Raw genomic sequence first — 15,885 nt, forward strand, 5'->3', positions numbered from 1 at the left:
ATTGACGACGAAACAACCGCCGTTCTGAATCTCGATCATGGCCAGCCGCAGTTCGACGAGCACATGGCTGGTCCTCTTCGTCGGCCTCCTGGCCATCTTCCTGGCTCCATCAAGCGCGTCAGCGGCGGAGATCAAGACGAACCCGACAGAGCATGGCTTCCGGCTACCGCTTCCCAACGGCGTCACCGGCGCCGAGAGCCTGGCTTTCGACACGCGAGGGAAGGGGCCCTACGTCGGCGTCTCCGACGGCCGCGTCCTGCGTTGGGGCGGCAGCGCCGTCGGATGGACAACTTTTGCTCACCACGAAGACTACAGAAGGATCCCTTTATGCACGGTCCCCGTGGCGCCGTCCCACGAGACAGAGAGCATCTGTGGGCGTCCGCTAGGCCTCGCGTTTCACCGTCAGTCGGGCGATCTCTACATCGCCGACGCCTACAAGGGCCTCTTGAGGATCGGCTCAGACGGCGGGGAAGCGGATGTGCTCGCCACCGGCGTCGACGGCGTCCCGTTCCGCTTTGTGAACGGCATCGATGTCGACCAAGCCACCAGTGACGTCTACTTCACCGACAGCAGCCTCACATATCCACGAAGGTACGATACAAAAAAAAAAGACAAAGTAACCTCAAAAAAGCATGTTCCTTAAATTTACATTCGATCCGATCTGAGTCTGGCATGCATGCACAGATTCAATACGGAGATAATGATGAACGCGGACGTGACGGGGAGGCTTCTGAAATACGAGGCCCGGACGAAGCAAGTCATCGTGCTAAAGGACGGCCTTCCATACCCTAACGGCGTCGCCGTCAGCCATGACCGGACCTACGTGGTGGTGGCGCACACGGTGCCGTGCCAGGCGCACAGATACTACCTGCAAGGAGCCAAGGCGGGGTAGTACGAACTCATGGCCAACCTGTCGGGGTACCCGGACAACGTGCGGCGGGACGGCAAGGGTGGCTATTGGGTGGCCCTCAACCAGGAGAAGGCCAGGCCGGACATGGCCAGCATGGGTCCTGTAAAGCACCTTGTGGGTGTCCGTCTTGATGGGAATGGTGTGCAGGTGGAGGAACTGACGGCGGCCAAGGGTGTCACGCTGAGTGAGGTCTCCGAGAGGAGCGGCAGGCTCTGGCTTGGCTCCGTTGAGCTTGATTACATCGGCTTAGTGTAGTGCCTTTTTTTCTGTGTAAAAACTACTCACTCCGATTCTAAATTATTGTCTCAAATTTGTTCAAATATTGATGTATCTATTCTTAAAAAGCGTTTAGATACATGTTATATTTCGACAACAATTTAGGATTGAAAGGAGTAATTCAGCATATGTATATATGTTCATGGCTGTTGCCTTATTCGTTTGCTTTTTAAAGAAGAAATTGTTATAGTGTTCGTTGTGCCACGACTGTCGAGCATCTGCTATGAGTTGTGAGAAGTGTTTGTTTCGCAGAGAAGTTTGTTTCCTAAAATTGTACTCCACGAGAGACAAACTTATCGGACAATGTTAGTTGCTGACGCGCCCAGCAAGCGCAGGAATAGCACAGAACCTAGAAGGCTAGACTTGGACGCGAGCAGGCAGGGGGGCCCTACACCGGTGTCTCGGACGGCCAGGTCCTCCGGTGGGCCGGCAGCACCGTCGGGTGCGTAAATAGTCTTTGTTAGAGTTCGGATGATTTTTTATGTTGGCAAAACACCATTTTCATTTTCATCCTGAAAATACATCCCTTCTGCATGAACACACAGCCTGTAGCAAACACATGAGTAACAGATGCGAAAAAAAACATCTGAAAAAAAGATCTTTGAAGCACTTACAAAACCCAAATCGGATAGACTAGGGCATTTGATGGTATTTTTGACAAGTGGGATCCACCTGTCATATGTCACGTACGTTGCCACGTCAACTCTCAGACCCGAAATACCCATCCACGTCAGATTGATCCAACAACTTTTCGAATTTTTTGACACCAGCCAGTAGATAACTAGCTCATTTTTAGTCAATTGGGTCACGCATGATATGCTATTGATCGGTTGGGTCATGCATATCTTACCTGGGCTGAGCAATCAGATTGCCTATAAATAAACTAAATTTGCTATGGATAATGGATCACAAGATGGATACACGATATGACCCAATGCCAATCGATCAATCACTAACACTTCACACGCCACTAAAAAAATACTTTCTCTGATCTCAAATTCTTGACTCAAATTTGCTCAAATATGGATGTATCTATTTTTAAAAAACGTCTAGATACATGTAATATTTCGACAACAATTTAGAAGATATTGGAAAAAACCAAGAAATTATGTCGAGCAATTGCTCCGAGAGCGGCACTGCGGTTCAAAGCGAACCCAACGGAGGAGGCGCCTCACTGCTCGTGCTACCACGATCCTCTTGTTGGGACGACGGCCATGGACGCTTTCAACGAGTGGTGGGCCGTGGCCGGGACGTGCGCCGTTGGCGTTGTCATTGACATCCGCGCCGGCCATCGTCTGTGCGGCGGATGCATATCTCCACCAAGCCAGAGTCCTTCGAAGGCGCTTACAATGTCATTAGCGAGCCAATGCCGGCGGTCGTCATGCTCAATTGGTCGATTCAATTTGCAGGAAGGCCGAGGTGCCCGCCACTGCGGCGGATGATGTCCCGTTCAACTTCGTTACCGGGATAAATCTTGATTGGGCTTCCGTTGATATGTACTTCACAGAATTTGATGGGAATGGCGTGGAGGAATTGACGGCGGCAAAGGGTTTCATGCGCAGTGTGAGGTCTATGAGAGGAAAACAATTAATCCAAAGCGTCTAAATTCAGCCTTGTTTCTCATCGTTCTTGCGCAAGCAAACAGTGTCGAGCAAAAATTCAGAGAGAAGTCCACTAATCATGTTTATTTGTCAATCAATAACACGACCGCTTCTCCCCCATAAATAAATTCGCAAACAAACAGTACAGCAGTCTCAGTAGCACCCAGACACACGCGGCTGCCGATCGGATCAGAGTTCGCTGCCCAACGTAAGGAAAGCCGCACTGCAGTGGTGCATGCTATAAAATTACTCTGTTTTCCCCCATACGCGCCCGCATCATCATGCCTGCATAATGCCTGAAACTGATATAACAACTACTCCAATTTCCGTGCTAGTGCTGATCAGTTGATCGCCACCGGCCAGTTGATAACTAGAGCTCCCTTGATTTCAGTCCGTTAATTGGGTCACGCATCATAAGTTTTCTGTCGGCTGTGTCATGCATTTTATGCGATACTCCTGTATGAGAAGCTAGGCAATCAGTTGGCCTACATAGCATATCATGCATCTATATACAGGTGATGGACTACAAGATGGACACGATATGCGGCGATAGCCATCGATAATAGTTCACAGATGTCTTGTTGAGACTCTCGTTGGTTTTGTTGAGAGTCACAGTGGTGTTCTGGAGATTTAGAGCGATGGTCTTGAGAGTAGCTTCCAAGTCCGCCACTGTCATTGTCGTTGCAGTAACTTGGTCCTCAATGGCATTCATGCGCGATGTCAGCGTAGGAGGACGAGGTCCACGCGCCGTGATGTCGAAGCTTCAAAACACCAAGGTCTACCGCCGTCTGATCCGACGAGTACTAGGGCAAGCCTTTCCTCTGCCAATCGGACCGATGCCACCGCCTGAAGCACACCACCTCAACCGATCGACCGGAATTTCACCACCGGCACCTAAGGGCGTGCAGGCAACCGTCGATCGTCGTCGAAGTCGTGGCCGAACAAGACACCGCCGCCGTTGTTGTCTCCACCGATGCCGCGTTCGTCGTGCAGGCACCACACCGCCGCCACAAGCTGCAAGCGAGATCGGGGATTCTACGGGAGATCCCAACCCGGTCTCCTCCACAACTCAAAACGCCACCCAATTCGCGAAATCGAAGCCGATTTGCAAATTGAAGAGCTCCTCTTTTTTTGGGGGGATTTTTTTTTTGTTATGGATTTGATGGTAAGATCCGAAGATCGGTGGCTCTGTATACCAAATGTTACGATCAGACCTAGTGGCAACACACCAAATAGGTTCAGATCTGCAACTCTTGGTTCAGATTCAGTTACAAGCAGATTTGAGGAAGAAGAGCAACGGAGGAGGAAAGTAGCTCAGACTGCAAGTCAGTTTATCGATGAACCTGGCAAAACCTCTGCAGCTGGACGCAGCCAGGCCTCAAGCACCTGGCACATAATTAACAGGCTGGACTATCACTTGTTGCTCCAGGTCTTCACTTCAGTTGTCGTTGTGGGCTGGCCCATAACCGTGACATTGACATGACACCACACCCCGCACAAGCCATTAAAGTGTTGAGATATTGGAAGAAACCAAAACATTACGTCAAGTAGACGCTCCCACGAAGTTGGTACCGTTTGCGGCAAACCCGACAGAGGAGGCGCCTCACTGCCCGTGCTACTACGACCCTGTCCTTGAGATGACTACTGGGTGGCGTTGAACCGGGAGAAGGCAAGGCCGGACGTGGCCGCGACGACGAAGAAACCAGTGAGCGTCAGGCTTGATAGGAATGGCGTGCAGGCCAACGAGCAGAGTCTGACGGGCAAGGTGTCCTTCTCAGCGAGGTCACCGAAATGAACAACAGGGCTCTGAGCCTCTCTCATCCGTCCAGCTTGACTACATCGGACTAGTTGCCTAACTAGTATACAAGAAATTCTGACTAACAACAAATGTGCCACGGAACGAATTTTTCTGAGGGCGTAATCTTAGTTTGTTTGGAGTTCGGCCGAGTTTATATGTTGGCAAAACACCATCTGCTTAAGAGTTTCATCTTCTTCATCAGATGCATCCCTTGTGCATGAACGAACAACCTGTAGCAAACACATGAGTAACTAATGCAAAAAAACAACAGAATAAAAAAAAATCTTCAAATGCTCAACATAAAAATTGTCAAAAAAAAACAAATGGCACCAAATGACAACTGCAAATTTACAGATGGGCATTTACATCCAAAGGGGGACAGTCATTCTTGACAGGATCTAATACATAGTTACTCCACTTGTTGTTAGGATCCAATAAAAGATAGTAAGTCTTGAATGCTGAAGACCGGAGACAACAAAAACTTACTCATAGAAAAGTTGTCGCAAAAAAAAAAGCCAAGGATGAAGGATAATTAATCTAAGCTGCATACTTGGCATTATATTTTCTTATAAGCCATTCAAGACTCTCCTCGGCGGTTTCCATAGTGCAGACCATCTGCCTTTGCTCTGCATTGACAAATAATTCAGTCACGATGAAATACTCGTCACTTCCACTCCGTGCTCCACCCGTTGATCGCACATGCATGTACTCTGATTTTTCCACCACGCGTTGCATGTATGCATCTTGAAACTGATCCAACAACTTTTTCGTATTTTGAAATAGTGTTGATCGTACGGGCCAGTGGATAACTAGAGATCCCTTGATTCCAGTGGGTTGGCTCATGCATCATATGCTATCTATCATTCTATCGGTTGGGTCACGCATCTTATACCATATAAGTATATCATGCATATCTGAGGAGCTAAGCAATCAGCTGGCCTATAAATAATGAAATTTGATATCAGTAATGGCCTATACAATATATGGCGATGCCTATATCGATATATCGCCCATACTTGACTCTTCATCTATAGCTCACAATCCAATGAAAAATTTGAGATATTGGAAGAAACCAGGAAATCATGTCGAGTAGACGCTCCGACGGTGTTTCTGTGGCTCGTAGGAAACCCGACGTAGGAGGTCCCTCACCGCATATGCCATCTTTTGGTTCGGACGACAGTCGTGTCCTTCGGTGGGGCGGCGGCGCCGTCAGGTGGAGGTTCCCATGGCTACCGTGGTGCACCACGCCGAGGGGTGCCGTGCCAGGCATGAGTTGATGTCCGATCTGTCAGCGAACCCGGAAAACGTGAGGCGCGACGGGAAAGACGGCAACCGGGTGGCCCTGAACCGGAGAAGGCGATGCCGAATGTGGCCACGGCTCCTATGAAACATCTGGTGGGCGTCAGGCTCTACGGGGATTGGGTGCAGGAGAAAGAGCTGACGGCGGCAAAGGGCGTCATGCTCAGCGAGGTCACCGAGAGCAAGAAACTTCTTATGGGTGCGGTGTCTCCTCGAACGCTTGGGCTGAACAGAAACTTCTTGCGTAATTTGGGTGAGGCGCCGAATCTTCAGCATCTTTCTCTGCCGTTCTCATTGACGGAATTAAAGAAGGCCATTAATGATATTCATGGGGAGAAGGCTCCGGGTCCTGATGGTTTTATTGGAGCGTTTTTCAAATCTTGCTGGGACATCATTCATGTCGATCTTTTGGATGCTCTTAATCAGCTGATGCGTATGCAAGGATGGAACTGGAATTTGCTTAATTCGGCTCAAATTGTGTTAATCCCCAAGAAAGAGGGGACTGCCTCGGTAAATGATTTCCGACCAGTCAGTCTAATCACAGCATTGCAAAGCTTATGGGGAAGATGTTGGCTTCTCGGCTTGCTCTGGAGCTACCTCAGCTAGTGTCGATTTCCCAGAGTGCTTTCATCAAGGGTCAATCTATTCAAGAGAATTTTATATATGTGCAGAATGTGATAAAAAAAGCTAAGACCTTGAAGAAGCCTATCGTTTTCTTGAAGTTAGACATTGCTAAGGCATTTGATTCTGTGCGATGGGATTATCTGATTGAAGTGCTGCAAGGACTGGGCTTTGATTCTAGGTGGACCGACCTGATCTCGTTGCTGCTTGCCTCTGCTTCCTCCAGAGTTCTTCTCAATGGCCAGCCAGGTTCCCCGTTTGTTCATAAGAGGGGTTTGAGGCAGGGGGACCCGCTGGCGCCTATGCTCTTTATTTTGGCAATGGAACCTCTTCACCGTTTGTTTGCTCGGGCGTCTCAGTTGGGAATCATTTCCCCCCTTGGGCAGTCTTATATTTCCATGAGATGCAGCCTTTATGCGGATGATGCGGCAATTTTTCTAAACCCTGTCAAAAGTGATATTGAAGCGGCAATCAGAATTCTGAACTTATTTGGGATATTTCTGGACTTAAAATTAATTTGCAAAAGTGTGTGGCTTATCCGATTGGATGTGATGGTATTAATGTTTAGGAGATCCTTGCAAATTTTGGAGGATCAATCGCTTCCCTCCCCTGTCGTTATTTGGGCCTCCCTTTGAGCTTCCAGAGACCTCGCAGAATCGAGTTTCAGCCTCTAATTGATAAAATGGCAAGCAGATTGAAGCCTTGGAAGGGAAAGCTTATGTCCCGGGCTAGCCGTCTTGTCCTGGTTAATTCGGTACTCTCATCCTTGACAACCTATTTTCTCTCATCGTTTGCCCTTCGGTTTGGGCACTGAAGAAGATGGATAAAATTCGTCGAGGTTTCCTTTGGACCGGTGAAGAAACTGCTAGTGGTGGCAAGTGCTTGGTCAATTGGCACACTGTTTGCTCTCCTAAAATCTTTGGTGGACTGGGAGTTAAGGACCTCATCAAATTCAGTAGAGCTCTTAGGCTCAGGTGGCTTTGGCTCCGATGGCAGCATGAGGAAAGACCTTGGAAATGTTTGCTGCCGCCTTGTAATGACACTGACAATGGCCTTTTCGCGGCTTGTACATCTATTCAGATTGGGAATGGAAAGGACTCCTCCTTTTGGAAAGACAGATGGCTCAATGGGCAATCCCCTCAGGACTTGGCGCCTAGCCTTTTTTCTCTTTCGAGAAGGAAGAATTTGTCTGTTTGTGATGCTCTGACTGATGGTAGATGGATGCGTGGTTTGCACAGGATTAACTCGGCTCCTGATCTTGCCTCCTTTATTAATCTCTGGAGCGAGCTTTCTAGTATCCAGCTTTCTCCATTGCCTGATTCGATTTCATGGACTGTCTCACCTAGTGGAAACTATTCCGCCAGCTCAGCCTATTCGGTGCAGTTTATTGGGAGGATTCGCAAACCTGAGATCGGGATGATTTGGAAGATCAAAGTGGAGGGAAAAATCAAATTCTTTTTGTGGCTCCTCCTATTGAACAGATTATGGACAGCAGATCGACTGGCGGCTCGTGGGTGGCCACATCATGACCACTGCTGTTTCTGCGACCAGGTTCTGGAATCGGCATTCCATCTTGCTTTCCGCTGCACTTTTGCGAAGCAGGTCTGGCTCTCGATGAGACAAAGAAGCAAGAAGGCCTTTGATGTTGCTTCCTTAGCTGCCAGTATCAGGGGATGGTGGAGAAGGATGAGAAGAGAGATGGATGTCTGAATGGTCATAATTTTGCTATCTCTGTTGCGGCCTATTCGATTTGGAACATATGGAAAGAAAGGAATCGGAGGATTTTTAAAAATGAGATGATGTACACTGAAGGGGTTGTGGTTCTAATCAATCATGATCTGGATCACCTGAGAGAAGCCTTTTGGGAGTAGTTTGAGTTTGTCTTCTTATTGTACAGACAAGTCTTGTTGCTTGTTTCTTTTCTCTTTGCTTTGGTCTGGTACTTGTACATGGTTCTCTATCTTAATGAAAATGAAAATGTAGTGCTCCTGCTTGCCCTAAAAAAAAACCGAGAGCAAGAACGGCCGGCTGTGACTGGGATCAGTAGAACTCTGTTTGTTGTTTCCAATATACCATTGTTATTTTTTTGTCGATTTTGTTTGGCTTCGCTGTCTGTCTTTGCCAGACTTTTACTCGGCAATAAAGATCCCAATGAGCAGCTCAAGTCAATATACTTCATATAGGATTTTGTTTGACTGTTATTACTGTAATTCATTTTTAACCAAATCGCTCGAATCTTAACACGGATCCTGTCGAGGTCTAATCGGAATCCAAGTGAGCAGCTCAAGTCAATATACTTCATAGGAATGCCGGGAGGAATTCTACTACTCCGTAGTTCATTTCTTGGGCACGTCTTTGAATGAATCAGTCAAATAGCAGGGTATCCAGTATTCCAGTATATATGCATGCATGCATCCAGTATGATCAAGCCCAGCAGCCCGGCTCCAGATTAATTAACCGTTGGATCTTCATACTGAGTACTCTGGTTTTTCCACAGCGCGCATAAACGCATAATGCATCTTGAAACTGGTCCAACAACTTTTCAAATATTTTTTACTAGCGTTGATCGCACCGGCCAGTATGATATGGCGGAGCTCCCTTGATTTCAGTCGTTTGGTCACACATTATAGGCTATTTATTTGTTGGGTCATGCATCTTATAACATATACTAGTATGTCGTCATGCATATGTGAGGAGCTAAGCCATATCAGCTGGCGTATAAATAATGAAATTTGATATCCGTAATGGATCGCAAGATGGATATGATATGTGGCGATACCTACCGATCAATCGCTCACACCTGAGTACATGTATCCAAACTATATCGCACAAGCCACTAAAACATTGAGATATTGGAAGAAACCAAAAAATTATGTCGAGTAGACCCTCAGACAATGTTCGTGCGGTTCGTGGCGAACCCTACGCAGCAAGTTCCTCACTGTTCGAGCCCGTTCGATCCTCTGTTCGGGACGAGACGGCCGGGTCTTTCGCTGGGGCGGCAACGGCATAGAGTGGACCAGCTTCGCCAACAGAGCACGACTTCCACATGTCGCTCCTCAACGGCGTCACGGGCACCGAGAGGCTAGCCTTCGACGCTCGCAGGCAAGGGCCCTATGTCGATTTCTCTGATGACCGCGTCGTCGGTTGGACCACATTCGCGCACCACACGGACTACAGGCGGCCGCTCCCTGAGCCTCGTGTTCCACCAGAAGTCGGGCGACCTCTACATCGCCGACGTCTACAAGGTCCTGCTGTAGGCTGGTTCCGCCGGGAGGGAGTCCGAGGAGCTCGTACTTTAAATGTGTTACGCCTGCAGTCTTTTTAGGGACCTGATAACACAGTGCATACGGTTCTTACTTTAAATGCGTTGCTCCACGAATGACTGTCAGCTGCGTCTTTCATTGTCCCAACCTAAATTTGTCCCCCTTGCGAGTAATTTCTTCCGATTGATGTAGTTTCTCTAATCAACACGCAACACATGACCTAATGCCAGTGAGTTCACATTTCAAAATCAATCCAATTGGTACTATACCACCATACATAGTGGACAGAGGAAGAGGAGCAGGGGAATACGAGACACTGACAAGAGCGCGGCGACGAAGGAGTACTTGACGGCGGCTGCAAAGACGGGAGACCGAGATGAGCACCGGCTGCAGCAGGCAGCAGCCGCAACGCGCCTGCCCAGACCAGCACCACGGCTGCGGCGTTTTCCTGGGCCGGAGTTCAGAATTGTGCCGCCGTCAGAGTTGGAGTTGGAGCAGAGCACGGGGAAACAGAGACGTGCATCAGCGGCGGAGATCAAGGCGAGACCCATTGAGCACAGCATCCGCCTGCCGCTCCCCAGCGGTGTCACTGGTGCCGAAAGCCTTGCCTTTGACGCGTGCGGGCAGGGTCCCTGTGACGGTGTCTCCGACGGCCGCGTCCTCCGGTGGGGCAGCAGCGCCTTAGGGTGGACAACCTTTGTGCACCACGACGATTACAGGCAGATCCCACTGTGCAGTGTCCCCGTGACACCATCGCGAGAGACCGAGGGAATCTGCGGGCTCCTGCTGGGGCTCGCGTTCCACCAGAAATCAGGCAACCTCTACATCTTAGACGCCTACGACGGTCTCTTGAGGGTTGGCTCGTATACGGATTGCGGATCTAACGATTTTGACTTTGGAATAATCTTGATGTAATTTTTAGATTTATCAGTGTTGGAGAATACAATGCAAACTTGTAGAGTGTTCTCAATATTACAAGAATTATGTTATGCATGAAGAATTATGTAGAATCTTTGGAATACTCTAGTGTTTAGATATGCATGAAAAATTATGCAGAAGCTTTGGAATACTCTAGAATAAGAGTTTAAAATAAATAAATAGGAAACCTTCTAATACCTAGATATTTGTGTTGAAGTGTGTGGAAATCTTTAGATATTTTGTATCAATGGCTAAGATCTCGACACATGTCAAAGATCCAATGGCCATGTAGTCCTATAAATAGAGGCACTTGCCTCACACCTTGAGTAGTATAGAATAAGGAAGTGAAGAAGGTGGAGAATAAGGTGTGAGCAAGTATAAGGTGTGTATGCTCTCTCTTGTACTAATATTCCTAAAGCAATATAGTACTACTTTGTTCATATAAATCTCCCGGTTAGGCCTTGTTATTTCTAAGTACTTAGTGCATATAAGTTGTGATTTAACGTGAGCGGATTCGTCCGGAATCACAACAGTCTTGTTTCAACGTGAGTGGCATAGCCGCCCGGATTCAAGACTTGTTTTAACGTGAGTGGCTCTGCCGCCCGGAAGCTTGCACTAAGTAAGTAAAAATAAAAAATGACTAATCAAAAAATAGTTGGTATAGGTGAATAGGCTCTCTCGTAGTGTGTTAGGTCCACCTCGAAATCTCTGCAATCAGGAATCTTTGTTGTCCGTTTTTCTTTCAGCTTAGTCGATCGTCTGTACTATGATTCTTGAATCAATAAAGTCATATGCGTACTCTGCATCCTCCACTATGCCCATGCATGCATGTGCTTGCATGTTGACTCTGATCAACAACTTTCCAATTAGTGTTTTTACTAGCTCGCACCGGCCGGCCAGTAGGTAGGAGCTCCCTTGGTTTAGTCGGTTGGCTCACGCATTTTATGCTATCTATCGGTTGGGTCGTGCATCTTGTACCATATAATATATCATGCACATCCGAGGAGCTATATAAGCAGTCAACTGGCCTATAAATAATGAAGTTTGATATCGGTAATCGATCACAAGATGGACACCATATGTGATATCGATCTATCGCTCACACTTAACTCTCCATCTATAGCACCCAAGCCACTGGAAAATTGAGATATTGGAAGACCTGTTGGGGAATCCGGACATTGTGAGACGCGACAGAAAAGGCGGTTACTGGGTGGCATTAAACCGGAGAAGGCAAGACTCTCCTATGAAGCACATGCCAAGTTCGACGGGATGGGGTGCATGTGGAAGAGCTTATGGCGGCAAAGGGTATCAAATGTTCTGCGAGGTCACTGGGAGGAAGAACGGCCGGTTGTGGCTGGGATCAGTGGAATGACTAAATTGGCTTAGTTGCGCAACTCATTGACGTTAGCTACTCCATCGACCGCTTTTTGTTAATTAAATAAAGAACTGTTGTGTTTACGATTTTTAAGGAAATATTGTGGTATTTATGTGAGAATTTCTACAGTACCCAAAACTCCACTGCACTAGACGGAGTATTAATAAGAAGGGGCAGTTTAGACTTTTCGCATTAAATAAAACAATAAAACAAAATCTCAAAATATCCTGATCCAATTATCCCGGTGCGTGCGGTTGCTGCGCCGGTGCCGCCGCCTCCTTCCTGCACACGCCGCCGGTCTCAGGCCAGCCCGCGCCGCCGGCCTCAGCCCATCCCACGATGCTGCCCTCCCCCTGCTCATTCACTTGCTCGTCAGCAATTTCATCGTTGCGTCGTCTACAACTCCGTCCATGGCGTAGCTGTTGTCATCGACGTCCACAGGTGCGACCGCGATCTTGCCTCTCTCGCTCGATGTCCATAGCACTGCTGTTGCTGCCCACCGTGCCGGCGTCCTTTGTCCATGACGAGGAGGTTGCTTCTGAGCAGCAGCGTGGCGGCTTCATCATTGTCGTCTACAGCTCCGGCCGCCGCCTTGTCTCTCTCATGGCGCCCATGATGCTACCGTTGCTTTCCCCAATGTTCTTGACAACGTCTGCGAAAGCAACACAAAGATTTCGTTTTTGCCCTTACTTCTCAATACTCCTTCCTATTACTCCACACATCTTTATTGGAGTATTAGGAAGTATCAATTAATCTAAACCCTTGGATCTAAAAAATAAACGGTTCAAATTAATTTAAAGGGGGGGACCGAGCAGGGTTTTTTTTAAAAGGGGGACCGGTAAACGCGGTTTAACAGAGGATATAATTGATGTGTACTCCGTAGTGAAGTTTTGTTAGACATGCTGTATATAGTTTTCTTTACAGCTGTCAGACTTGTATGTTTTTTCGTTGTGCCACGACCAGGACTGGCGAGTCCGCTCAGAGAGCCTCTTTGCTCTTTTATTACTGTGCTGTTTACCTCTGATTCTCCATTCATATGTTTGTTGTTTTTCATATTCATTGTTTCTTTTGTCGATTTTGTTTGGCTTCGTTGCCTAACTTCTGCCAGATTTTTAATAAGAATCCCAATGAGCAGCTCAAGCCAACATGCATCATAGGAAGACCAAGCAGTGGCATAGGAATGCCGGGAGTAAGTTCATTTCTTGGGCACTCGATTTGTACGTCTTTGAATGAATCAGGCAATTAGCAGGATGTCCACGTCCGGCGGATATGCATGCATGATCAAGCCCAGCAGCTCGGCTCCAGATTAATTATTAACCGTTGGATCCTCATACTGAGTATACTCTGGTTTTTCCGCAACGCGCATGCACGCATAATGCGTCTTGAAACTGATCCAACAACTTTTCAAATATTTTTTACTAGCGTTGATCGCACCGGCCAGTTGATTTCCGTCGGTTGGGTGACCCATCATATGCTATCTATTGGTTGGGTCATGCATCTTATAACATACTACTATATCATGCATATGCGAGGAGCTAAAGAATCAGCTGGCCAATAAAAAATGAAATTTGATATCAGTAATGGATCGCAAGATGAATATGATGTGTGGTGAATTAACCTAGAGATCAAGTGCTCACACTTGAGTACACGTCTCCAAACTATACCGCACAAGCCACTAAAAATCGAGATATTGGAAGAAACCAAGAAATTATGTCGAGTAAACGCTCCGACTGTATTCGTGCGGTTTGCGGCGAACCCTATAGAGGAGGCACCTCACTGCTCAAGCTAGGACGAGACGGCCGGGTCTTTCGCTGGGCGGCAACGTCAGGTGGACCACCTTCACCGACAAAGCACAACCTCCACCTGTCACTCCCCACCGGCAGCCTAGCCTTTGATGCTCGCAGGCAAGGGCCCTATGCTGGTTTCTCGGATGGCCGGGTGTCCTCCGGTGGGGCGGTAGCGTTGTCGGATGGACAATATTTGCGCACCATGCAGACTACATGAGGATCCCCCCTATGCACCGTTTCTGTGGCACCATCGCAAGGGGAGAGCATCTGTGGCCGCCCGACGCACCTTTCGTTCCCCCGCAAGTCCGGCGACCTCTACATCGCCGTGGTCTGCAAGGGCCTCCGGAAGGTCGTCGGTTCCAACGGCGTGGAGGCCGAGGTGCTCGCCACTGCCGCCGCCGACGACATCAACTAGTTCAACTTTGTCAATGGCATCGATGTTGATTAGGCCATCGGCGACGTCTACTTCACCGCTATCAGCATCGTGTATCCATGGAGGTTGATAATGGAACTTCACTACGCTGGCCCAGTTGCGTAACTTGTTTACAAGAACTGTTTTGTAGCCTGACATGTTAACAGACGATAATTTTTTACATAACAAAAATAACTCCAATAACCTCATGGTCTCACTGACCGAACATAAAAATGCCAGGGACATGATCCAGAAACGCTAACTGATTACTGTCTTGGGCCTTGGAACGCCGAACATCGTGGAGTACAAAAACCGTGCCGGTTGAAGACAACGAGTTCGATCAGGAGACGCGCACCTACCTGATGGCTTAATTCTGAAGATTGACGAACAGCTGTAGCTGGCAACGTGGCTCAGTTCTGAAGAATGTTTAATGTCTGTAGTTTTTTGCACTGTTGCTTATCTTTTGTCGGCCGAGTTTTTCTTTAATTTGCCTGTTATGGCTTTCTGGAGTATACACTGTCACTATGCTGATATCAAATTTACGAGTGCAACTTTTTTTATAATAACCTATAACTTTATTCAGTTTTTTTTCATTAGTGGACATAGCTAAACATACGACAAACAAAAAAAAGCCCAGATCCCAGAGTTGGGCCGGCCCAATGGCACTAACGAGCCATACCACGGGAAACTATCAGGAGGAGATCGATTGGAAGGCGGTAGAGATCGATCGGTTCCAGGCATGCAGCCTCGTCGACCGAGAACGACCGTTCTCTGTCGACTGAGACGTTTTTTTTAAAAAAAAGTAGCCAAATATATTAAGTCATGGATCCAGGCTACAAGCAAGGGAGCTCCGAAGAACAGAACTAAACAGGGCAAAGTACACCCATACAGAAAAAGATACACATGAAGAGTAAAACTGAAACATCAGTCGTAGAAGGCATCGGCAGGAGCCAGCAGCTTGTTCAAATGAGTAGTCTGAAGCGAAGCGGCAGCTGATACCTTCAAGGGCCTCAAACGTGCTTGCCAGTTGATGCCTCTCCGGCGGCTCTCCCAGCGATCGCTCTGGCTTGTGCACTTGAGGTAGACGGTAGGGTTGTAGATATCGAATGAGCGTCACCGAACCCCACCCTGGATCGCCAGCTTTGTCATATCTGAGGTGCAACAGTAAAAACTCACTCATCTATCTTTGGTGCACACAACTCGAACAAAGCCAGCAATACGACTGACACATCTTCCCCATGCTTCACTGATAGCATTGTATGAAGGTAAAACTTGCAAAGATGTAGCATCGAAAGCCCTGCACAAATGCAACAGGAGAAGAGCGGAGCTGACAACAGAACACCATAGGAGAACAGCTTCACCATGAAGGTTCGCCCAAGTATTCGCCCAAAATGGGCAGCAGCTATCTCCAAAGAAAGACTCACAATCAAATGCCGCCGATAGTCGACAAGGAGAAGAGAGGAGGGGAATCCGCGTGAGAAAGCCTCACCAATGACCACCACATCGGGAAAAGCCCCAATAAGCAGCCATGGTGAAGCTTGCTCAGATCCAGATCTGAGGGCGGAGTTTATTTAGGGAAACTAAGGAGGAAGGGACACCGATACCAGCTGCAGGAGCTTCCATGG

The 15,885-nt window shown here is 47.9% G+C and overlaps 1 protein-coding gene and 2 pseudogenes across 1 annotated transcript; all 3 read left to right on the forward strand.

Moving 5' to 3' along the window:
• The first annotated feature begins 37 nt into the window (after nucleotides 1-37).
• LOC100828425 lies at nucleotides 38-1,165 on the forward strand (annotated as a pseudogene).
• An 8,453-nt stretch (nucleotides 1,166-9,618) lies between these two features.
• On the forward strand, nucleotides 9,619-10,738 carry LOC112268700. The gene is made up of 2 exons (XM_024454659.1): nucleotides 9,619-9,758; nucleotides 9,999-10,738. Exons 1-2 carry the CDS (start codon nucleotides 9,619-9,621, stop codon nucleotides 10,681-10,683), a joined length of 825 nt encoding a protein of 274 aa, XP_024310427.1. The 3' UTR covers nucleotides 10,684-10,738.
• A 1,794-nt stretch (nucleotides 10,739-12,532) lies between these two features.
• LOC104585162 lies at nucleotides 12,533-14,386 on the forward strand (annotated as a pseudogene).
• Nucleotides 14,387-15,885: the final 1,499 nt, after the last annotated feature.

Source organism: Brachypodium distachyon, chromosome 4 (genome assembly GCF_000005505.3).
Source record: "Brachypodium distachyon strain Bd21 chromosome 4, Brachypodium_distachyon_v3.0, whole genome shotgun sequence".
In the NCBI taxonomy this organism is placed as follows: domain Eukaryota; kingdom Viridiplantae; phylum Streptophyta; class Magnoliopsida; order Poales; family Poaceae; genus Brachypodium; species Brachypodium distachyon.

Excerpts from the sequence above, each read along its gene's own strand:
- LOC112268700 (XM_024454659.1), top strand. The coding sequence starts at position 9,619 with ATGTCGATTTCTCTGATGACCGCGTCGTCGGTTGGACCACATTCGCGC. Across the intron at positions 9,759-9,998 it reads GACGTCTACAAGGTCCTGCT|TGAGTTCACATTTCAAAATC; the intron begins GTAGGCTGGTTC and ends ACCTAATGCCAG.